At 40.8% G+C, this 24,837-nt stretch overlaps 1 protein-coding gene across 1 annotated transcript in view; it reads right to left on the minus strand.

The window, feature by feature from the left end:
- Window positions 1-16,386: 16,386 nt before the first annotated feature.
- Window positions 16,387-24,837, minus strand: part of LOC126416109 (cholinesterase 1-like) — a 346,029-nt gene continuing 337,578 nt past the window's right edge. Inside the window, exon 12 of the mRNA XM_050083619.1 lies at window positions 16,387-20,925. Within this exon, the coding sequence (XP_049939576.1) occupies window positions 20,688-20,925 (238 nt within the window). The 3' untranslated portion in view covers window positions 16,387-20,687. The remainder of the gene's footprint in view (window positions 20,926-24,837) is intronic.

The raw sequence follows: 24,837 nt of genomic DNA on the forward strand, positions 1-24,837 counted from the left end.
ATTCAGTGAGGTACAAAAAAGGTACATAATAGGTAAGCTACATGAGATTGCACATCATGCGTGTACAGTAATTCCATCCTGTATGTCTGATATCATGCCTATCTTCACACAGCTGGTAAGTACATATATGACCAACTTTGACTTTAGAGATGGTGTTCAAAATGATCATTTGGATCTGCAAACACTTTACTACTCTCTGGATCATTCTTTGCTGGACACTATGCAGCACACCTGCATCCACCATTACTGAAGCAGCATGCATATGAAATATTAGGTTGTATATATCCATGTGTGGAGTACTATAAACTCATTCCTTTAAGTGTCCACACAAATAAAAATCTAGTGAGTTAAGGTCCAGGGAATGTGGGTGCCAGAATGTTGTACCTCCATGACCAGTCCATTTCCCTGGAAACACTTCATTTAAATAGTTACACATGCTCATTCCAAAGTGTGGCAGTGCACCATTGTGCTGAAACTATAGCTGTTGCTGAACACCAAGTCAAATGTTTTCTAATGTGTCAGGCAAAATATTGCAAATGATACATGGACGCATTCAAATTGGCCAGCAATAGGTAAGGCCCCAAAAGCACAATAACAGCCCACAGGTTTATGCCAAAGCATGCCTGAAAGCCATGTTCATGGGTGACATGTTTGTCCTGTTTTGACCAAAAATGATTGTTGTGTAGGCTGAAAATACGTTCACAAGTGAAGTTAGATTTGTCAGTCCTCTTCATGTTACTTATGAAATATTCGTTACCTTCCATTTGGTGCAACAGCTGTTCGCAAAACTATACTCATTGAATGTGGTCTTTTGGCTGCTGGTGTTAACGTACAATCATGGCCCTTTGGTTCTGAGTCGAGTGCAAGGACTGAACAAGAGACTTCAAAGGTTGTGTGGCAAGCTAGGTTGCAACTTCCTGGGCTTGTGCCATAGGGTTGAGAACTGTAGGGTCCCTCTAAATGGATCAGGTGTGCATTTCACATCAGAGGCTGCTAGTCAGGTAGCTGACTGTGTGTGGGGTGCACACAGGGGTGTTTTTAGATTAAGTGATTCTCCATTCAATCCAGATAACAATAGCTACAGGAATCCCAGAAGCATCATTGTAAGATCAAAAGAAATGACTCCCACATGTGTGAGTATTAAAATCATAATGATAACCTGCCAAGGCATTTAAAACAAAGTGCCAGAGTTTGAAGCACTCTTAAAAAACAGTAAAGTTCACATAATACTAGGTACAGAAAGATGGTTGAAATGTGAAATTGATAACAGTGAGATTTTTGGGATAAAATTTAAATTTATGTCAAAAGGATAGGCAAACAGGAAATGAATGTGGTGTATGTTTGGTGGTAGGCAATAAACTCAAATCCACCAAGATAGGAATTGAAGTTGCATGTGAGACTGTTTGGGCAAGACTCAGTATCAGGGGTTGGCATAAAATGATAATTGGATCCCTCTATTGCCCACCAGACTCATCTCCTGATGTAACAGAAAACTTTAGAGTCACTTTACTTGTGTGTTAGTTTCCTGAATCATACTGTAATCATTGGTGGAGACTTTAATCATCTGACAATTAATTGGGAAGATTACTATTTTGTTAAAAGCAGATGTGATAAAACAACCTGTGAAACATTACTAAATGCCCTCTCCGAAAACTACCTAAAACAGATAATTATGAACCCCACTCATGGTGGAAGTATACTGGAGTTAATGGTAACAAATAGACCTGACCTCTTTGAGGATGTCCACATGAAAACTGGTATCAGGGACCATGATGCGGTTGTGGAAAAATGATCACCAAAGTACAAAGGATAACTAAAGCAAACAGAAAGATGTATATGCTCAGGAAACTAGATAAAAAACCAGTAGTGTCATATCTCAGTGAGGAACTTGAAACTTTCAGCACAGGTCAGGAGCATGCATAGGAACTGTGGCTTAGTTTAAAAGAATAGTTCATATTGCACTGGATAGATATGTACCCAGTTGAACAGTCCTTAATGGGGGAGAAACTCCATGATCTAGAGTCACCGTAAAGAAACTTCTAAAGAAACAGAGATTGCTGTATAACAGGTGTAAAACAAAGCATAGGTCTATAGGTAGAGACATGCTGAATGGGACACATTTGGCTGTCAAGAGAGCAATGCATGATGCCTTCAATGACTATCATAGCAGAATGTTATCAAGTGATCTTTCACAGAACTCAAGGCCGGCTGCTGTGACCGAGCAGTTCTAGGCGCTTCAGTCCGGAACCGCGCTGCTGCTACGGTCGCAGGTTTGAATCCTGCCTTGGGCATGGATGTGTGTCATGTCCTTAGGTTGGTTAGGTTTAAGTAGTTCTAAGTGTAGGGGACTGATGACCTCAGATGTTAAGTCCCATAGTGCTTAGAGCCATTTGAACCACAGAACACAAAGAAATTCTGGCCATATGTAAAGGCTTTTAGTGACACCAAAGATAGTGTCCAGTCCCTGGTGAATGAGACAAGAACTGAAATTGAGGGTAGCAAAGCAAAATCTTTGTTTTCAAATATTCCTTTAAAAATGAAAATCAAGGAAAATAGCACCAATTTAATTCTGTCAGATTCTATACTAAATTTGCCGCTGAACTAGTCCCTCATCTAACTATAATCTGTCATAGATCCGTGGAACAAAAACACCACACCCATTTCTTGGAAAAAAAGCGCAGCTCACATCTATCTACAAGAAGGGTAGCAGGAGTGATCCACAAAAGTACAATCCAATATCCTTGACATGGATGTGTTGTAGAATCTTAGAACACATTCTGAGCTCAAACATAATGAGGTATCTTGAACAGAATGACCTTCTGAACACCAATCAGCATGGATTCCAAAAACATTGGTCATGTGGAACTTGACTCTCACTTTTCTCACATGACATACTGAAAGCTTTGGATCAAGACACTCAGGTAGATGTAGTATTTCTTGATTTCCAAAAAGCATTTGATTCAGTATCACACCAACGCTTTCTGTCAAAAGTACTGTCACATGTTGTATCCAGTGAAATTTGTGACTGGATTGAGGACTTTTTGGCAGGGAGCATGTAGCGTGTTATCTTGGATAGAGTGTCATAGACAGGTATAGAAGCAGCTTCGGGTGTACCCCAGGGAAGTGTGTTGGGACACTTGCTGTTCATGTTATATGTTAATGACCTTGCAGACAATAGTAACATCAGGCTTTCTGCAGATGATGCAGTTATCTCTAATGAATTACTATCTGACAGAAGCTCCATAAATATTCACTTGGGTCTTGATAAGATTTGAAAGAGGTACAAAGGTTTGCAGCTTGCTTTAAATTTTAAGAAATGTAAAATTGTGTACTTCACAAAATGAAAAAATATACAAGGGTGGCTTGAAAAGTTCTCGGAATCACCATGAGAGTCAGTGCTAGCGCAACGAGTTGTTCACATGATATTCATTGAACTGTTGCCCGTAAATATATCCCACGTCAGTGCTCCTGGAAGAGAGCTGTGGCGGAGATATGGTTCTGTTGTTGTTCCCACATAGTAATTTGTGAAGATGGAAAAAATTGAGATTTGAGGAGTGATTAAGTACTTTATAAAGAAAGTTATGAAAGCAAAGGACATTCATGTTGTCTTCCAGAATACACTGGGGAACTCTACTCCTTCATATTCAACTGTTGCCAAGTGGACAAATGGATTTAAATTTGGTCAGGAGTGCTTAGATGATGATCCACACAGTGGTCGATCAAGATGTGTCACTACTCCAGAAATCATTGCAAAAGTGCACAAAATGGTCATGGAGGATCATCAATGGAAAGTGCGCAAAATTGTTCATGCTTGCCAGATGTCATCTGAAAGAGTATATCACATTTTAACTGAAGAATTAGAAAAGAAAGAATTATCTGCAAGATGAGTGCCGTGACTCTTGATGCTGGATCAAAAACGCATGTGCCAATGCCATGCAACGTTACACGAACTAAGGTATGAATTGTTGCCACACCCACCTTATTCACCTGATATGGCTCCGTCAGACTTCCATCTCTTCCCAAAACTGAAAATTTTTCTTGGTGACGGAGACTCACTTCAGATGAAGAATTGATGGCCGGAGTTGACAACTATTTTGCAGGCCTGGAGGAATCTCATTTTCGCGATGGGATCAAGGCACTGGAACATCATTGGACCAAGTGCATTAATCTACAAGGAGATTACTTTGAAAAAAAAGTTTCAGTGATCTAAGTACTTTTTTCTATTCCGTTGCAAGAACTTTTCAAACCACCCCCATAGTATCCTATGATTATAATATCAATATGTCACTGATGGTATCAGCCAACTTGTATGTAACACTTTGTAGGGATATTAAAAGGAATGATAACATAGGCTCAGTTGTGGGTAAAGTAGGTGGTAGACTTCAGTTTATTGGTAGAATACTGGGGAAGTGTAATAAGTCCACAAAGGAGATTGCTTACAAATCACTTTGCAAGCCATCCTAGAATATTGCTCAAGTTTGTGGCACACAGGTTTCAGGTGAGTGTCCTGGCACTCACCTAAAGATGGCTGGACAGTTTTCAGCTGAAATATTGAGGCAGGATGTCAACATGATCCAGCCGCAATCCTGAAACCTCATAGAATATTCAGTACAACAGGAAAACTTCAAGAAAAATCAAAATGGTTGCAAAAAGACACTGATCAGTATCTCTTTGTGTGTATTCATCCAGATGGAAACACGTAACCAGTATTTTTAAAAGTGCCAAAACTGAGATACTTAGATGCTTCACTTGGTGTATATTATATGCTTCTAAGTAACAATTCATCAGTGTAGTAGTAGATGTTATCAAGAGTAAACCTTTTTCAGTTTGCTTTTAATGTTACCTTTACTGAGTTTTGGCCATCTACCATTGTCACCAGATATTTATATAACCACAGAACTCAAAAATCTTAGCAGTTGCCCAAACGCTTTTAAGTCTAAACTGAAGAGTTTCCTCATGGCTCACTCCTTCTATTCTGTTGAGGAGCTCCTGGAAGAGCTAAGAAATTAAGCAAATTCCAGTGTTACATTCTTGATTCTCTTTATTTAAACTAACGACGCGTCAGCTGAATATGTTTCTTATATTTCATTTTATCTGTTTCTACAATCATGTTATAATTTCATGTATTGACTCGTTCCATGACCATGGAAACTTCTCCTTAATGTGGTCCCACGGAACAATAAATAAATAAATAAATAACTCTTTTCTTTCTGAGTGACTTACAGCTTTACTGAAATAGTAATGGCCATGTTTCTTTAGTTGCTATGAATGTTAATATTCCTCTTGGGTTCTGATGAGGTGTATAAAAAAATCTGTTGAGATTAAATATGAAGTGTTAATTTGTTGTCAAAACCCTTAACTCCATTAAAGAGGTATCCAAGAATTGGTCCTGTGTAAGTTTCACTGTTTCCCTCTCACATGTACAACAAATGCTTCTTTCTACTTAATAGCCAAATACAAAATACACTCAGATGTATATCACCAAAATTTGCAATGACCCTAATAGCATAAGTAGCTGAACTCAAACGTTTCAGCAGATCCTCAGTGTGTTTTTTCCAGTTCAACCCCTCATCAATTTATACACCTAGAAATTTTGAATATTCTACCTTAGCTACCAATTTCTGATCGAAGTCTATATTTATTAATGATGTCATTCCATTTACTGTGTGGAACTGTATATACTGTCTTTTGCCAAAGTTTAATAAGAGCCCATTTGCAGAGAACCACTTAACGATTTTCTGGAAAACATTGTTTACAATTTCACCAGTTAATTCTTGTCTGTTGGGTGTGACAGCTATACTTGTATCATCGGCTTAGGGTTGCTTGGGTTTAGCATTGTTACCAGGCCTGGTAGTGTAACACTTTCAGTTGTTGGGTGATCACTGTGAGGGATACAAAGGACTCACATACTCTTGTGAGGCAGCATTATCAGCACCTGACAGAGTTTGAAAGGGACCTCATTGTGATCTCCACATGTCTAGTCCATTGAATTGTGCAATAACCAGATTTGTGTGTCATTCAGATGTGGGCAGTGGCCCAACGTTGGACTGCATGGGAACAAGAAGGTAAGCATACTTGTCACTGAGGTTCCAGTCAACCATTTCTGACTACCATAAGGGAGGATAACTGTATTGTGCACCAAGCCCAGCATAACCCCTTCACTTCTGCGCCAATCATCCAAGAACAAGTGATGCACATCCTGCAATGATGTGTCATTCTGCACCATTCATTGGAGACTAGCAGCACCCTGTGGATAGACTACCATTAACACCACAACGAAGACAGCTGTGTTTGGAATGGTGCTATGACCTGGAAGCATGACTGCTCAAGAATGTCGTCATATTGTTTTCAGTGATCGATCACAGTTCTGCACTACTCCAGATGACCAGTGTTGGCAAGTATGGTGGCAGTATTCGTGAGTATGGAAGCTACCTGGAGAGAAGTTCCATTTGGAGGGGGACATTGATGTTACTCCTAGTGTCATGGTATGGGGAACTATCAAGTATGACTGTAAGTCACTGTTTGTAATGACTGAGGGAACTCAGATGGCAGAACAGTACATCACGGATACCCTGCATCCTCACGTCACCTCTCTGTCACCTCTCATACTGCTGTTTTTCCTTAGGACAGTGCTTGTCCACACATGGCATGTTTATTGATACACCATGATATATGTGCAGGTAAGTGTTCATAGAAAGTATAGAGTGTTAAAAAATGATTCATCTGATTTCATAAGACTATAATATCTTCTACAAGAATGCAGATAGGAACTTCAGGTGGAGTTTAACACACACAGGGCCTAAAAGGTTTTTATTTTCAAAAAACCTCCTGAGAATTTATATGTGAGCACATACAACCTTGGGGTGCTTTTTGCAGTTATACATAGGATGGAAGTTGCCGTAATTTGTCATTTTTCTTTCACAAATGTTCAATGTGCACTCAGCTGGATGCACAGCAAACACACAGACAATAGTCAAACTTACACCACACTTTTGAGAGCATGTCCGTAGCTACTGTCTTCACGGCTGTTATGCGGCGTCATAGTTCACACGAGTTGTTGACAGAGGAAGCACATAGATGGAGTCTTTCATGTATCATGAGATCAGGTGACTTTGGAGTTCAATGGTATAATCCCAAATCACTGTTTAGGTAACTCATTGTTAAGAAATGCTCTTACACAGAGATGCCAGTGCAGTGATTCTTTATTCAGCTGAAATCTTTGGCATGTTCTCATAACTGGAAAAAGTCGGGTCTCCAGGGTGTACATGTCTGTGATTCCTGTAGCCATCATATTTGCGAAAAAGAATGTACCGTAACTCTTTTCTTGGGAATGGCACAAAACACATGCAGCTTCGGAGAGTCTCTCTTGTGGTTGTCTATCCTATGTTGTGTCTGTGTTTCATGTATTCTTACTTCATTTAAATTGAATGCAACCTCACCACTGAACACCAAATGTGAAAGGAAATTGTCATCTTCCATCTTTACATTCACAATTAATTAAAAAAAAAAAAAAAAAGAAACACTACACATTGTTCTTTATTACCATCACGAAGGACTTGCAGCAGTTGAATCCGGTATGTGTTGAAACACAGACTTGCCACTAAGCACACACATGAGGAATGGCTAACTCTCAGCTATGACCAAGAGTATAGGTCTGCAGACTACGTGCAAAACTTTGTTGAATATGCTCCGTGTCTTGAACGAGTGCATGGGGCAACCAGTGTCTTCAGACTGATAGTGGCATTTTCAAATGCTTTGCATTGTAGGAGTTGCAGTGCCGTACTGTTCAGTTGTAACCGAATTGCCCTTGTTGAAACAGAGTATCCAAAACACCAGTTGTTTCTGTGGAGAAGTTTTCCATCATTGTTTCTACCCTAATGAAGAAACATCGTGTGTGTGTGTGTGTGTGTGTGTGTGTGTGTGTGTGTGTGTGTGTGTGTGTGTCATATAAGTGAGTATGTTTAGTACTTGTGTAGTGTGGAACTGTTAAGCATCTGCAGCTGTGGTAATACAACTTGCAGAAAGAATACCGTGTACAGCTGTACGGTAATCTTTAATGAAGCACAATCAGTTTTGTAGTGTAGTGCCACATCGTCAGGTCTACATCTGAACAGAAAGAATCTGAATGATTGTCCATATAGTCCATAAGATTACAGTCACAAAACTCTAATAATGACAATCACTAAACATACTCAACAGTACTTTAAATCATTAAAGAAATTGATGTAGGAAAGAAGGGAGACCCAGCATTCACAGGTAAAATGGCATTAGCTGGCAAACGCATATAGTCATTTAAAAAAGGGGCCTAATTGTACGTATGTCATCAAACATAAAAGAGAGGAATACCCTACAACCAAGAACAATAATAAATGGAATAGATGGACCCTGGATAATAGCCCATGCCAAATCAAGTATTCATATTTACAGATTCTCCGCCACATCCTAGTGACAGCCCCCATGAACAGTAACAATGCACCAGCCACACTGAATGCAGTGCTCCTTTTGCAAGAATTTTTGAAATGCTTGTTAGTAAGTGTTGGGGAAAATGCAGAAACCATACAATGCTGACCTAGTTAAGATCCAAGTGCAAAAGATTATTTGCCATTGGCTTCCTCAACTGTGTTAAGAAATTTAAAATGTTGCATGCATACACTGTACAATGTGATGTACACTCACACATAGTAATGTTGCATTTGTGTTGCTATTGCATCAGTGGAAGGGAGAGGGTGAAATCCAGTGCCATTGTGTTGTCTGTGATTTTCTAGTAGCACTGACTTGACTGCTGAGCCTTCTTCTTATGATGGCCAGATCACCGCCAACAGTGAGATAGTCTCACATCATTAGACACTGAGGTGTGGTTCAGGATTCAGTACAGGGTGTAGAATGGGGAGAGTAAATTGTTCTGTTACCCTTACTGGTTACACTCTGCTAATGAAAATTTCTTACACTTCTTGGACTTTATTCATTTGTGGGTTGGATGACACCTCATTTATGTAACTGAGTAACCTGAAGCTTGGATACGACACAAGAACTTGACATTTTTGAATAACCAGTATTTTGGCACTGAGAAAAAACTACAACATTACAAATTTTACCATCTGGTGAAAAATGAAACAAGGTAAGAGTTTAACCTCCAGTTAATGACAAGATCATTAGTGGGAGATCATATGCTCAAATGACAAGGATGAGGCAGGCAGCCTTTTCAAAGTAACCATCCTTTCGCTAATCGTGGAATGAGAGTTCACAGCTCTAGCTACTTCGCCGTGTCACTCATTGCAGTCTGAAGATGAACTTAGGTCCAAAACAGTCTACTGCAAAAGAAGTTGTTCATTTAATAAACCTTGACTGATTGAATTGCATACATACCTCCTCATGAAGATAGATTTAGGTATTAAACTAATTATGCCTACATGAATAGTTCATGCTACGAAACAGTGACTGGCAGCACTGCTGTTATTGTTGTGATAAGTCAAAAAATCATGGATTTTATCAGTGAGCATGGAAGCAACCTGCACTACTGCTAAAGCGATGAATTTGCACATATACTGTGCAAGACACCTTACAGTTAGTAGCACTGGTCGATCACCATTCTCATCCTAGTCAAACTAGATGTGTATGTATGAAGTACATTTACTTTTTTTTTTAATGTATAGCACAACGTGTCCAATATATTTGTAAAAGTGATCTAGAGATGAGAAAAACTGCTGCTGCTGCTGCTACTACTATTAATGCTAGTATTACTATTGCTATAATTACGTTACAGGTCATGATGTGTCTTTATTAAGCATTGTGGGTATGAGTCCCCTTAATGATGAATCACAGGATCTACATATTAATCTGAGTATTAATATCGCATACATTGAGTTTTTTTTTGCATCAGATTGTCAAAATATGGGCCTAGGTTGCTATCATAAGACAGCAGCAACAGGCACGCAATGGTTCACATCTAGGCTTCTTTTGTTGACAACTGAGGAAGGTGTCATTAGGAGTTTCTGTAAGCTGGACACAGTTATCTCTTGTGAAGATCCTCAATGCTCATTGAATGCTGTTACCTACGTTACTGAACCAATCCAAATGGTAGAGGGTTTTCACAATGTCATTTGAAGCCTATATGATATTACGACTAAACTAACAGTAACAAGATGGCCTTCTTGGAGGAACCAGTTGGTAGTTGACAGAGAAGACTACCGTATTTACCCGAATCTAAGCCGCACCTGAAAAATGAGACTCGAAATCAAGGAAAAAAATTTTCCCGAATCTAAGCCGCACCTGAAATTTGAGACTCGAAATTCAAGGGGGAGAAACGTTTTAGACCGCACCTCCAAACCGAAACAAAGTTGGTCCATTGTAATATGAGACAATTTAGGTCGAATGAATGACGATACAGCTACAGCAGTTTGATGCGTATGGTAAACTTTACCACGTAGTCATTGCTATGCTTCAGGTGCTCCGTCCGTATTTATACTAGAGAGCCTTTTTCACATGCTTCATCTGGTTTGAATTGATTGCTTATTTTTCTTTGATCTGATAAGTGCCGTTCTCTTTGTTATAGGTGTTTCCGTCACTCTAAGCTCAAAATGCATAATTGTACTGTGCCATGCATTGTCGCATTCTGATAATGCGTGTTTACGGCCTGTCGCCGCTCGCGTCATGGCTTGCTTTTGTGCACGCTACCGCCGCTTACAATTTAAAAAAAGAGAGGAATCGTCTCATTAGCGAAACAATGGCAAGAGACTGCTATTTGTTGTTACTTACACTGCCGCTTTCTTTGATAATGATCAACAAAAACCAAATAATAGACTGCATGATAGATGTGCTGAACGAAAGTTTAGCGAAAAATTTTCTCCGTTTGAAAATTTTTGCAGACGCCACTTTAGTACATTACACTCTGCACAGAAATTAGTCATCTTAGATTTAAAAATCTAGTCAGTTGCTGTGCTTCATTTCTAACTGTATTACTATTTGGCATAGGAATAATACGAATATAAACATGACATGATATGTACACTCCTGGAGATGGAAAAAAGAACACATTGACACCGGTGTGTCAGACCCACCATACTTGCTCCGGACACTGCGAGAGGGCTGTACAAGCAATGATCACATGCACGGCACAGCGGACACACCAGGAACCGCGGTGTTGGCCGTCGAATGGCGCTAGCTGCGCAGCATTTGTGCACCGCCGCCGACAGTGTCAGCCAGTTTGCCGTGGCATACGGAGCTCCATCGCAGTCTTCAACACTGGTAGCATGCCGCGACAGCGTGGACATGAACCGTATGTGCAGTTGACGGACTTTGAGCGAGGGCGTATAGTGGGCATGCGGGAGGCCGGGTGGACGTACCGCCGAATTGCTCAACACGTGGGGCGTGAGGTCTCCACAGTACATCGATGTTGTCGCCAGTGGTCGGCGGAAGGTGCACGTGCCTGTCGACCTGGGACCGGACCGCAGCGATGCACGGATGCATGCCAAGACCGTAGGATCCTACGCAGTGCCGTAGGGGACCGCACCGCCACTTCCCAACAAATTAGGGACACTGTTGCTCCTGGGGTATCGGCGAGGACCATTCGCAACCGTCTCCAAGAAGCTGGGCTACGGTCCCGTACACCGTTAGGCCGTCTTCCGCTCACGCCCCAACATCGTGCAGCCCGCCTCCAGTGGTGTCGCGACAGGCGTGAATGGAGGGACGAATGGAGACATGTCGTCTTCAGCGATGAGAGTCGCTTCTGCCTTGGTGCCAATGATGGTCGTATGCGTGTTTGGCGCCGTGCAGGTGAGCGCCACAATCAGGACTGCATATGACCGAGGCACACAGGGCCAACACCCGGCATCATGGTGTGGGGAGCGATCTCCTACACTGGCCGTACACCACTGGTGATCGTCGAGGGGACACTGAATAGTGCACGGTACATCCAAACCGTCATCGAACCCGTCGTTCTACCATTCCTAGACCGGCAAGGGAACTTGCTGTTCCAACAGGACAATGCACGTCCGCATGTATCCCGTGCCACCCAATGTGGTCTAGAAGGTGTAAGTCAACTACCCTGGCCAGCAGGATCTCCGGATCTGTCCCCCATTGAGCATGTTTGGGACTGGATGAAGCGTCGTCTCACGCGGTCTGCACGTCCAGCACGAATGCTGGTCCACCTGAGGCGCCAGGTGGAAATGGCATGGCAAGCCGTTCCACAGGACTACATCCAGCATCTCTACGATCGTCTCCATGGGAGAATAGCAGCCTGCATTGCTGCGAAAGGTGGATATACACTGTACTAGTGCCGACATTGTGCATGCTCTGTTGCCTGTGTCTATGTGCCTGTGGTTCTGTCAGTGTGATCATGTGATGTATCTGACCCCAGGAATGTGTCAATAAAGTTTCCCCTTCCTGGGACAATGAATTCACGGTGTTCTTATTTCAATTTCCAGGAGTGTATATTTTTCCGCGTTGTCTCACTCTAGTTTCGTAGTTTATTAGGAAGACAGGATTTAAATGAGATAGCAGGAAACACGAAGGAATACATGGCTAAATGTTTACATTCGTATTATTCTTATGGTGAAGAGAATACTGCATGTGATTCACAATTCATAAAAGTTCCTATTAGCAACCATCTCTTGTCACAGGTAGGAAAAAATTCAGAACGTAGAGTTGGCCATAATGACAAACATCCCAGTCGGATCTTCGTAGTACATTGAGAGGCTGCTACATTCGAAGATGAACAATACGGGATTTGTATTTGCTTCGTTGGATAATGTATGAAAATGCAGTGGTCGAAACTCGGTGCAGAGAAAAAAAGTTAGTTGTGGCGGCACCTACCAACATTTTTCAGAACCTCCGCTTTCTTTGCACTCGATTCTAAGCCGCAGGCGGTTTTTTTGGATTACAAAAACCGGAAAAAAGTGCAACTTAGATTCGAATAAATACGGTAACTTGCAGGAGAGTGGGCAGCACAGTGTCAATAGGAATTTTGTAATTGGGAAAAATACCATTCACCCTATAACCACAGTGCTGATCTGATTGAGTGAAAGTCTGCGTGTTGTAGAATTTTTTGAAGATGTTCTATGGGCAACTAAATGGGAGTTTTGTTTAGAAAGGGGTGTTGAAGTTATTTGAAATCCTGTCAGGTGCATATCCAATGTCTGGGTCTGGAGTAGGTCACAGTGTGATCCCCTCTTCGGGCCCCCCTCAAATGTAACTTCCTTTTAGCTCCACTTACAACAAATTGCAGATGCACAGGATTTTGATAATAATAAAATAAAACTTATAAAATGAACAATGATGGAAAAGACAGATTGCTACTTGCTGTAAAGAAGACACATTAATTGCAGATAGGTGTAATTAAAAGACACTTATATAAAGCTTTCAGCCACAGCATTCATCAGTCAAAGAGAGACACACACCATCCACACAAACAAACAAGCACATCTTGTGCACACATGACTGCCAACTCCAGCATCTCAAGCTGGAATGCTGCTTGCATCCCACATGATAGTAGCATTGTGGCCCGAGATGCTGGAGTTAGCAGTCATGTGGGTGACCTGTGCATGCTTGCATGTGTGAATGGTGTGTTTTAATTGTGCCTGCCTGCAACTTAATGTGTCTTCTTTATGGTAAGTAGCAATCTGTCTTTTCCTGCCAGAGTTTCCATTTCTTAAACTTATAAAATGATTTAATATGGTAATAATATTTTGTTTATATCAGTGGTAAGAGCATCACTTTACCAGAAACTTCCTGGAAATTGCAATTAAAAGAAATGCATCATTTGAAATGCAGTCATCCAAAAATTTGAAAAGACCATGTTTCAAGCAATTGATTTAAGAACTATTATAGCAACACACACTTAAAATTTCATCACTGACATACCTGATGTGATATAAACATGGAGTGAGCACTCAGAGTTATCGGTAATTCGGTAAACACTACTGTTGTGTACAGATGTCTGCATACTATTGCTATGTGAAAGTATTAATCTGGAGTGGGATACTGGTCTTTTACAGTTGTTTCTGATTATGTTCCAGAAAGTTAGTCCTTCTCTTATTATTATTTTTTTCTCAGTGGATAGTATTTCCCTTTCTGCCATGCCTCACTGAAATGCATGTGGTTCACCAATTCAGAAATAATTGTAAATGCATCTACCGATTGTAACTTCACACTTTAAGCTTAATTATTTACCACAACTCTATGGTGGAAAAAGGTGTCTTTCAAATGCTAATCTTCACTACTATCAACCCTGTGGGATGCAGGTGTGGTTTGAAGAGGGTAGGGGAGGGTGGAGGGGGCATTGCCATAGGGTCATCCACATCTACACTGATACACTGTCATACACAGTACAGCACCTGACAGAGAGTACCCTGTACCACTACTAGCCATTTCCTCCCCTGCTCCACTCACAAATAAAGTGAGCAAAAAGCGACTATCTATATGCCTCTAGAAGCTATTAGATTGCCAACCTGCAGGTAGGTTACTGGAAATTTTCCTCACTGACATCTCCCACAAAATGATGAAAGGCAAGAAGTTTATCAGTTACTACATTTTCGCTGTTCATGCAGTAAAACTTCATAAGGCATAATATTGTCATTTATTAATTCTTGACTACAAACTCTATCCACAACACATTTTGCAGACAGTATCCATATATACCACTGAATGTACCTGCTAAATTACATCATTGTGTGACACACAGTTCAGGATATATAATTCCATAAACATTGAGATGCATGAGAAACTAGCTTTTCTTAAAATGGAGCTGTTATATACATGGGAGTCTAATTCTTTAAAGAACTGGGGTAGATATTACTGGCAATTTTCTGAATTATTATTTCATGGACATTATGTTAAAGCAATTTATTATTCACTAATGTAAACAAATTATTATTATTATTATTATTATTACTGTACATTAAAGTATCTTATTCTAACTGTACAATTTATTGTCATCATATTAAAACATTGTATATATTTTATTGCTGTTATTACTAAAATTCCACATATCTGTGGCACATTAAAAGTGGCAGTTGTGAGCAGAGAGGGCAGGGGTTGGCGGCAATACAGAAACAAACTATGACCCCACCCACCAAATATACACCCTCGAACTTAATCCTGGATCCACATGTGTAATTAGTGCACAGTAGAAGTAATGTATGAAACTGGCATGCTCCCAATTAAACTGAGCTTGCACATGTAACTAAAGTGATACTGTTTGAGTGAAACCACTAAATCTGTATGTGCAATCATCCATATTGTGGTGTTATAACTTGAGAGATGTCACTTTTGGCTGTGCCACTAAAAGTTGACTTATTTCAACTTCAGATATTACTAGTCAATCTGAGTATAGAAACTAATTTTCCCTGGCCAACAAACACCACTGATGTCATGGCTGCATGATTGACTATTGGCTGGAGGGGGCCAAATATTTTTCCCATTCACAATTCAACTAATATTAAAATTGCTAATAACAAATTTTCTTAATGTTGGAGCCATTATTTTCAAACTGTCCAGAAAGCGTGCCAGTATGTAAGAACATCAACTGTCCATGAGATTCAAGGAATTGGTACCCAAATAGGCTTGGTAACCTAAACCTCAAAGGCTGAGCTGCATTGCTGGTATGGGGCCACAAAAACTGTTAACGCTTCTCTCTAAATTATGTTGGCCTCAGGAACTTTTCCGCCTACCACTGTGAGGTGGTACCTAAGGAACAGGAGCTCAGATCTGATCTCCAGATCTCAGTGCCTTGAAGACAAAGATGTAGGACATTTCTCTTTGAGTAGTTGCTGCAGCATGGAAGTAACTGCCATCTTAAAGTTACTGCCACCTTAGAACACAGTTGTCTATCCATGACCTCGGAAGCCACTATGTTTGTGCACCAAGTAGCAGTCGGGTAACATGACAGGTGACTGATAGTTTGTAGCACATACAGTAGCTGCTCTTGTTCAGTCACATTGAGGGCATCAGGGGTGAGGGGCGTCTGTGCTCTCCACTCCGCCTCCCCCTCCCCTTCCCCCTGCCTCCAAATTCTCAGGAAAAGGAAAAAAAAATATAGTGTAGTCAGGTTTTTTTTTCTTCAAGAAAATGATTTAAAAGTTGCTGTTACACAGTTTTTAACTTTTTTGTGGCTACTTACAAGTTGCCATTTGTACTCCAAGATATTAAAAATACTCCATACCCCCAAGTCTTGCCCCCCACCCCCAACCATCCCTGTTATGAAATACATCAGCAGTTCGACACCATCCACTGCAAGTAGGTGATGAAGATGAATGCCTATGTCGTCATTGGACAGCGGCTGAGTGACACTCTTGGCATACTTCATTCTTGTTATCATGACTGACATGATGACAGCCACAATTGCTGTAACACTGCATTATGACTGAGTGATAAAATTCCAGTCACTGCAAGTTGGACAAACGTTTAATTTATTATTGCTGCATTCACAACCAGTACATAGAAATGTAAACATTTTACCTTGTACAATAACATTCTAGCAAACATGACAACAAAATGATGGGATTTATGTTATGGTAACAGAAACATGATATTCTCTTCTGACCTTTTATTTATAAACTTGCTGACTTGTCATTCGTCTTATGGGCCCATTATAATCAATTCGTGCAGTGCCCTGTGGAAAAGACATGCTCCTATATAAATTACATTTTAGTTAGATAAGTACAATTGATTGGCATATAACAAAGACTGTTTGTAGTTTCCCAGTCTCTTCTTTTTTAAAAGAGGAGAAAATTAAAGAACTACAGTGACTGAGACCATGTTGTTCACTACTGGGAGAATATCTAATTTCTGATAAAGGCACTTCAATCTGCTCATAAATGGAGTATGCAGACAACTTTCTGTAGGCTAGGTGCACAATAATTTCAATTGGACTTACCATCTTATTGGGACATGAAAATCTAAACGCCATCTGTATTTCTTACTTAGTACTTAAAGACAAAATTAATGAATGGAGATCTGTTTTTATAAATTTGCATAAAACATTATACCCGTAGCTCCTTATTTGGTACAGAATAATTAACAACATTGTTGATAATAGTGTTTAATATTCACATGTTTGTGCATGCCATCCATTCTTGAACACTATATTTTTTATTTATATTCTTCCTATTTAGTCCTTAGTGCAGCTTTACTTCTATAAAGTATATGGCATTAATTGTTAAAGTAATTGATTGCCTGAGGGGGTAGCGGAAAGTGGAGGAAAAGAAGCCCGGCTCCCGTATATACTGCAATGAGGGGAGAACGAGCCATGCCTGCCTGTGTCGATGTTAGTACCCCTACCTGCCGTTTATGCTTCCATGAAAGAAGTAGTCAGAGAATGAGGTAAAAATTGCTTAATTGTTATTTGTAATCGAAAGTGAAATTGTCTTACATATTAACATGTTTAATAAGATCGTAACTTCAACAGTTATGTACACTTATCACAAGGGAAGGAAACAGTTTGAGGTACAACTAATTAACAAGCAGACAACAATGGATATCTCACCCAGTACTGCCAGCTACCTAACACTGGCTATAACCAAAAAAGCTGACTATCAGCCAAGCACTTCCAACTTCTGTAAATTTCTACCAGTTCAGAACTAGGAAGCTGATACACCAATTTAAAGTTAACACACTGTAATGGCAGGCAATATATTTCCAGTTGAGGCCATATTGAAAACTGAGTCACTAGAATTTTTAGCTCAGTTGTGGAAATCAGTTAACTCAATATAAACTGGAGAGAGAAATCACAGGTGTAATCTTCCAGAAAAAAAAGTTATGGATGCGTCATACTAGTGAGGACCATTTTGGAGTTGTTAGTAGTGTTTGTGTTAACAACTTTCAAATGATTGTTACTCTTAAATTTGATATAAAAAGTCAAGATGTGTAACATATAGATGCAGTAATCAACAGATAACAGGAAGTGATATTTATGTCCACAATGAAGTTCCATATGCTATATAACTGCAAGAAAATTATCTTTGAGAAAAACAAATAATGCTATTATGAAATGTAAAATATTTTTAGAAATCCTCATTTGCACCAAGAATTAAAAACAAAACAAAAACTATATTCATCCTGTACTCAGGGAATACTGGAGACCATCAAAATAATATGACATCATTTGTAATGATCATTTTGTAAAATAGAGCTACTTACATACAATAACCAACAGTTAATTTACAGCTGCTGAAATATGATGATGCAGCTAGTTTATTCAGTTTTGTCGACCATTGGCAACAGAAAATCAGTCAGACTAGGTAATTACATTTGCCAATGTTTGACACAAAGTTGTAATTAGTTGTGTATTGCAATGAAAAAAAAAAAAAATTCTCTCTCTCTCTCTCTCTCTCTCTCTGATCACATCCTTCTGTCCCTCTCTCTTTCCATCAGCACCTCTCCTCCACTTCCTTTTCTGCCCGCTCACTACCCGTCTACACCTTCCACCTTCCACATGCATCTCCCCTGCCCTCCCTCCTTTTGTTTGTCCATTTCGTCCTCTGCCTCACACTGTCCATCCCCTCCTTTGTCCTTCTCAACCTGTCCCCAGCTCTTATCAACCAAAGCGTGGTTTTAACACCACAGTGCTTTATTAGGCATGTTCCTACTGGTGGTTATGTGGTTATGTGCCATTGTCTGCCTCTGGCCTTTGAACAGATGGACCCAACCAATTACAGAGGGATCTACAGCTTAATATGGTCTCCAAACAACACTACAATTAGGCATTTTTTGCATTAAAAAATATTGCCAAACATGAAGGAACTGATATGTTACGAGTAAAAATTGTAGGAATAACTGAGGATTGAACCTAAGACCTTTGGATCTGTTATTGTATTAACATCAAAGCATTTTTCATTGTTTGCAACTAGTTTGATTTATTATTTAGGTTGATTATTTAGGATTATGTATAAAGTAGGCACTGGAAAATAAGCAATGATTGAGTAGTTTTGTTGCCTAATGACATATACAGATATTTTTTGTAGGCATAGAGAGAGAAATGTTTCCATCAGAAATGACTATCAGGATCCAAAGGTGGTCACATTAAAATGATTTATTGAATCTTCACAAATCATTTGGTGAAATAATCATATGAAAAAGTTATGAGGTTACTGCTTCCCCCATTTGGTATTGATATGCTGTCTCATGACTCCGATATGTAAAGTGGAAGGTAAACTCTCTTGTACAGAAGTAAGATTTCTGAGGAAGTGATTACAGTAGATTTTCAGCAATATAATGAAAATTACATCTGAAAATGAACATAACAGTTGTGAAACTGATCTTGCAGAGGAGAACTCGCAGATACAAATCAATATTAACAGTGAACTAGAAATTAAACTGGGACATTGTTGGATAGTATCAGTAAAATCAAATTCACTGCCATCAAGCCTTTCTCCAACCAAAAAGTTTAACAACATATAAAGAAGAAACAACATAATACACAAGTGAAATATTTACAAATGTTTTTAAAATTAATTAAAGAAGAATTTGCATAGTGGTACATCCATAAATTTCACTGTAAACTTTCCCAATTTTTGCTTTAGATTCAAAAACTATGAGATACAAAAAAAGATATTTAAAGACTTGGCAGATTGCTGCTGATCTTAAAAAGAAGCTCTGTGCTTTCATTAAAACTGAAGGAGCTCCACTAGAGAAATGTGTTTAATGGATGGGAATGTAAGGTGTTCTGTAGTGTTTTAAGATGTGTGGGTATAAGCAGAGGGATCAGGTGGACAGAGATGTGAATAGGTGTTGGAGTGGATGGTGGGGAGACAGAAAGGGAGTAGGAGTTGGTGTGTGGACAGTGCCATAGTGTGAGCAGGAAGAGATAGGGAAGATGGAGAGCAAAGGGGAAAGGAGAAGCCACACCTGGGAGGAAGAGGAGGGGAAGGAGATGAGTGTATGCTGCAGGAGGGAAAGAGTTTTAGTTAGTAGGATGGATAATTACTGGAGTGAGTTTCATTGTCTGGGAAGAGATTATGACTTGAAATCCTGTCAACAATGAGGTAATTAGAGGTGGAATGCAAGCTCTGACTAAGGATATCAGCACTGGCCTGTCAAAGGAACCATCCTGGCATTCGCTTTAAGTGCTTTAGGGAAGTCACGGAAAATCTAAATCTGGATGTTAGATGAGGAAACAAACTGCCGTTCTCCCGCATACAAGTCTAGTGTTTTATCGCTGCGCTATCTCACTCTGTCATTCTTTAGGAGAGGTAGTCGACTGAAATTTTTGGTACGGGAGTGGCAGCATATTGGGATTGGAAATTATAGGCTATGCAATACAGTTGTTAGAGTCAAGTTTGCAGATAGTAGTGTTCAATGTGAGGAGAGTGGGAATTCAGTGAGATGGTAAATGGACTCATGGGGAAGGTAAAGGGATGAGGAAAGTGAGGTGGAGTCTGTCGTGTTTAATTATTTGGATGGAGTGACAGAGCTTTGGTAGAGTGGACATCTGTGCAACATTGGCATAGGTAGGATATAGGTTTTGTAGGTGTGGAAGGATGCAATCCCACATCGACGTCGTGCGTAACGGCATCTCCTCGTGGAGTAGTCTCTCCAGTTTAGTACTGAGCTCCCTGGCGTTAACTACAGCTCACGACGCCACTGCTGACTGAGCCTTCACGACACTCGCTGCTGTGGATCTCCGTCTCCAGACGCTGCGAGACTTGCGTACGGTGGCGGGCAGCAGAGCCGCCCCATTGGCTGCGTTGCGCCGGTCACCGCGAGAGGAGCTGCCGCAGCGCCCCGCACAGCACGAGCACGGCGACGGTGGCGCCAGCGCGGCGGCTGCCGGACCTGCCGATGCCCTCGGCGCGCGTCACGTTGAACTCGCGCGCCTCGAAGTCGCGCTGCACGCGGAACGGCCAGTCGACGCGCAGGTAGGGACCGCCCCGGGGTTCGTACGGCGGCCACTGCGGCACGCCGTCCACCCGGCTCGTGTTCGGCGTCGGGTCCCTGCACAGTGGGGATGGGCCAAATTGTCACTTTCCGCTATGTGAATGCTACCTTCCGGTCACTGATTCCTAGTTGCGATTTGTCACAGTTTAAAATCGCAGTTCACGAATTCTGAAGTTGTATCCCTCCGTACCCTACCAACGTTGAAATGCGATTTATCTGATTCTGACCACTGTGAATGGTTTTCTTGAAAGCCTGCAACTGTGAAAGCCATGGGTTTGTTTATAAATAACTTTCTGCTACCAGTCACGATTTTGTTTTATTTATGTTTTACACGACGCGTTTCGGGAAATGGTTCTCATTGAAATAAACAGTTCACATAATATGCAAAAAACTGGTGATTTCTTAAACTGGGGAACAATCAAGAGTGGGGTGCCGCAAGGTTCGGTCTCGGGTCCTCTGCTGTTCTTAATAATGTATTAATGACTTGCCATTCTATATTCACGAAGATGCAAAGCTGGTACTTTTTGCCGATGATACAAGCATAGCTACCACACCCGACAGACAAGAATTAACTGGCGAAGTTGTAAACGATGTTTTTCAGAAAATCATTAAGTGGTTCTCTGCAAATGGGCCCTCATTAAACTTTGACAAAACACAGTATATACAGTTCCACACAGTAAATGGAATGACCCCATTAATAAATGTAGACTTCGATCAGAAATCGGTAGCTAAGGTAGAATATTCAAAATTTCTAGGTGTATGCATTGATGAGGGGTTGAACTGGAAAAAACACACTGAGGATCTGCTGAAACGTGTTTGAGTTCAGCTACTTATGCTATTAGGGTCATTGCAAATTTTGGCGATATACATCTGAGTAAATTAGCTTATCACGCCTATTTTCATTTTCTGCTTTCGTATGGCATTATATTCTGGGGTAACTCATCATTGAGTAAAAGAGTGTTCATTGCACAAAAGCGTGTAATCAGAATAATTGCTGGAGCTCATCCAAGATCATCCTGCAGACACTTATTTAAAGAGCTAGAAATATTCACTGTAGCCTCACAATATATATATTCACTTATGAAATTTGGTATTAACAATTCGAACGAATTCAAAAGTAATAGCAGTGCACATGGCTACAACACTAGGAGAAAGGATGATCTTCACTACTGAAGGTTAAATCTAACTTTGGCTCAGAAGGGGTAAATTATGCTGCCACAAAAGTCTTTGGCCACTTACCTAATAGCATCAAAAGTCTGACAGATAGCCATATAGCATTTAAAAGGAAATTAAAAGAATTTCTTAATGGCAACTCCTTCTACTCATTAGATGAATTTTTTGATATAGTAAGTGGGTAATTTCCCAACCCCCACAAAAAAATTATTGAGTGTATTGTAATATTTTGTCTAATGTAATGTCTTTTATAGACACCTTTTATTAACCTGACACGTTCCACATCATTACGAAGTGTCGCATTCATTATCTATGGAACAAGTACTAATCTAATCTAATCTAACCTAATCTATTTTCAGGTGTGTATTACTCTGTACTATACCATTTTTTTTGTAATGTTTTCGATGTTTGACGTTCTGCTTTGCTTTGTTGACTTTATTGCAATACATAAAAACCGCTCAATTTTTAGTTTAACTACATATTACCATCAATACCTAACGAAAAATTGCGCATTTGTTTATATATTGCAGTAAGCAACAAAACAAAGCAGAACCCCACACATCGAAAAAATTGCGAAAACCAAGAAATACACATTTGAAAATGGGAGTCATATCCCGAAACGCATCGTGTAAAACATAAATAAAAGAAAATCGTGACTATTACCAGAAAGTTATTTATAAACAAGCCCATGCGATTTATCACCATAGATGTTACTGTGTGGTTAGTCACAACTCGCAATTAACACGTGCCTTTGCTTGTATACACGGTACGAGAGGTACTGTGTCTGCGCGGGTCATGTACGTTTCACACTACTTTTTTGCAGAAACTGACGTAATCGTGACCTAGTGGCGCTGTGAACGAGACCCGGCACGAGACTATTTGTCGATCGCTATAGCGCCGAGCTGATGTTTACGGACGTGAGAATCTCACAGCTGTAACGAGAACTCTTTGTAGGAATGTGTTGGTGATAGCGCGACGTGCGAGTATACTATGTGATTAAAAATATCCAGACACCCCAAAAGGATACGTTTATCATATTAGGTGCATTGTACTGCCACCTACTGGCAGGTACTTCATATCAGCGACCTCAGTAGTCATTAGACATCGTGAGAGAGCAGAATGGGGCGCTGCGCGGAACTCACAGACTTCGAACGTGGTCAGGTGATTGGGTGTCACTTGTGTCATACGCGTGTACGCGAGATTTCCACACTCCCAAACATCCCTAGATTCACTGTTTCCGATGTGATAGTGAAGTGGAAACGTGAAGGGACACGTACAGCACAAAAGCGTACAGGCCGACCTCGTCTGTTAACTGACAGAGACCGCCGACAGTTGAAAAGGGTCTAATGTGTAATAGGCAGACATCTATCCAGACCATCACACAGGAATTCCAAACTGCATCAGGATCCACTGCCAGTACTACGACAGTTGGACGGGAGGTGAGAAAACTAGGATTTCATGGTGGAGCTGCTGCTCATAAGCCACACATCACGTCTATAAAAGCCAAACGACGCCTCTCTTGGTGTAAGGAGCTTAAACATTGGACAATTGAACAGTGGAAAAACATTGTGTGGGATGATGAATCACGGTACACAATGTGGTGATCCGATGGCAGGGTGTGGGTATGGCGAACGCCCGGTGAACGTCATCTGCCAGCGTGTGTAGTGCCAACAGTAAAATTCGGAGGCGGTGATGTTATGGTGTGGTCGTGTTTTTCATGGAGGCGGCTTGCACCCCTTGTTGTTTTGCGTGGCACTATCACAACACAGACCTACATTGATGTTTTAAGCACCTTCTTGCTTCCGACTATTGAAGAGCAATTCGGGGATGGCGATTGCATCTTTCTACACGATCGAGCAACAGTTCATAATGCACGGTCTGTGGCGGAGTGGTTACACGACAATAACATCCCTGTAATTGACTGACCCGCACAGAGTACTGACCTGAATCCTACATAACACGTTTTGGGATGATTTGGAATGCCGACTTTGTGCCAGGCCTCAACGACTGACATCGATACCTCTCCTCAGTGCAGCACTCCGTGAAGAATGGGCTGCCATTCCACAGAAACCTTTCAGTATCTGATTGAACGTATGCCTGCGAGAGTGGAAGCTATCATCAAGGCTAAGGGTGGGCCAACACGATATTGAATTCCAGCACTACCGATGGAGGGCGCCACGAACTTGAAAGTCATTTTCAGCCAGGTGTCCGGATATTTTTGATTACATAGTGTATTTGTGACAAGGATGAGTATGAATGTTATTGTTCGTCGTTTCGTTTTCAGCAATCTAAGCTGTCCTCTTAGGCCCCTCCCTGACCACACAGTCGGAAACCGACACGTGTTCGGAAATAAACAGCGAAGTATCTTTGGTTCAAATGGTTCAAACGGATCTGAGCACTATGGGACTTAACTTCTGGGGTCATCAGTCCCATAGAACTTAGAACAACTTAAACCTAACTAACCTAAGGACATTACACACATCCATGCCCGAGGCAGGATTCGAACCTGCGACCGTAGCGGTCTGGCGGTTCCAGACTGTAGCGCGTAGAACCGCTCGGCCACTGCGGCCGGCAAGTATCTTTGACGAGGAAGAAAATGATTTTTTTCTGTTCGTTTCACATGCAGCGATGTAAGGCTGTCCTCTTATGTTCCTGCGTAAACAAACTCTCAGTCGGAAATCAGCAGCTAAATACTTATTTCATCTTTCGTCCTCTAATCCGACGGAAATGTTAAATCACAACACACTTGTATTACATTCGTAACAAACTCTCAGGCTGTGTTAGCAAAGCTAAGAT

Source organism: Schistocerca serialis, chromosome 8 (assembly GCF_023864345.2).
Source record: "Schistocerca serialis cubense isolate TAMUIC-IGC-003099 chromosome 8, iqSchSeri2.2, whole genome shotgun sequence".
Classification (NCBI taxonomy): domain Eukaryota; kingdom Metazoa; phylum Arthropoda; class Insecta; order Orthoptera; family Acrididae; genus Schistocerca; species Schistocerca serialis.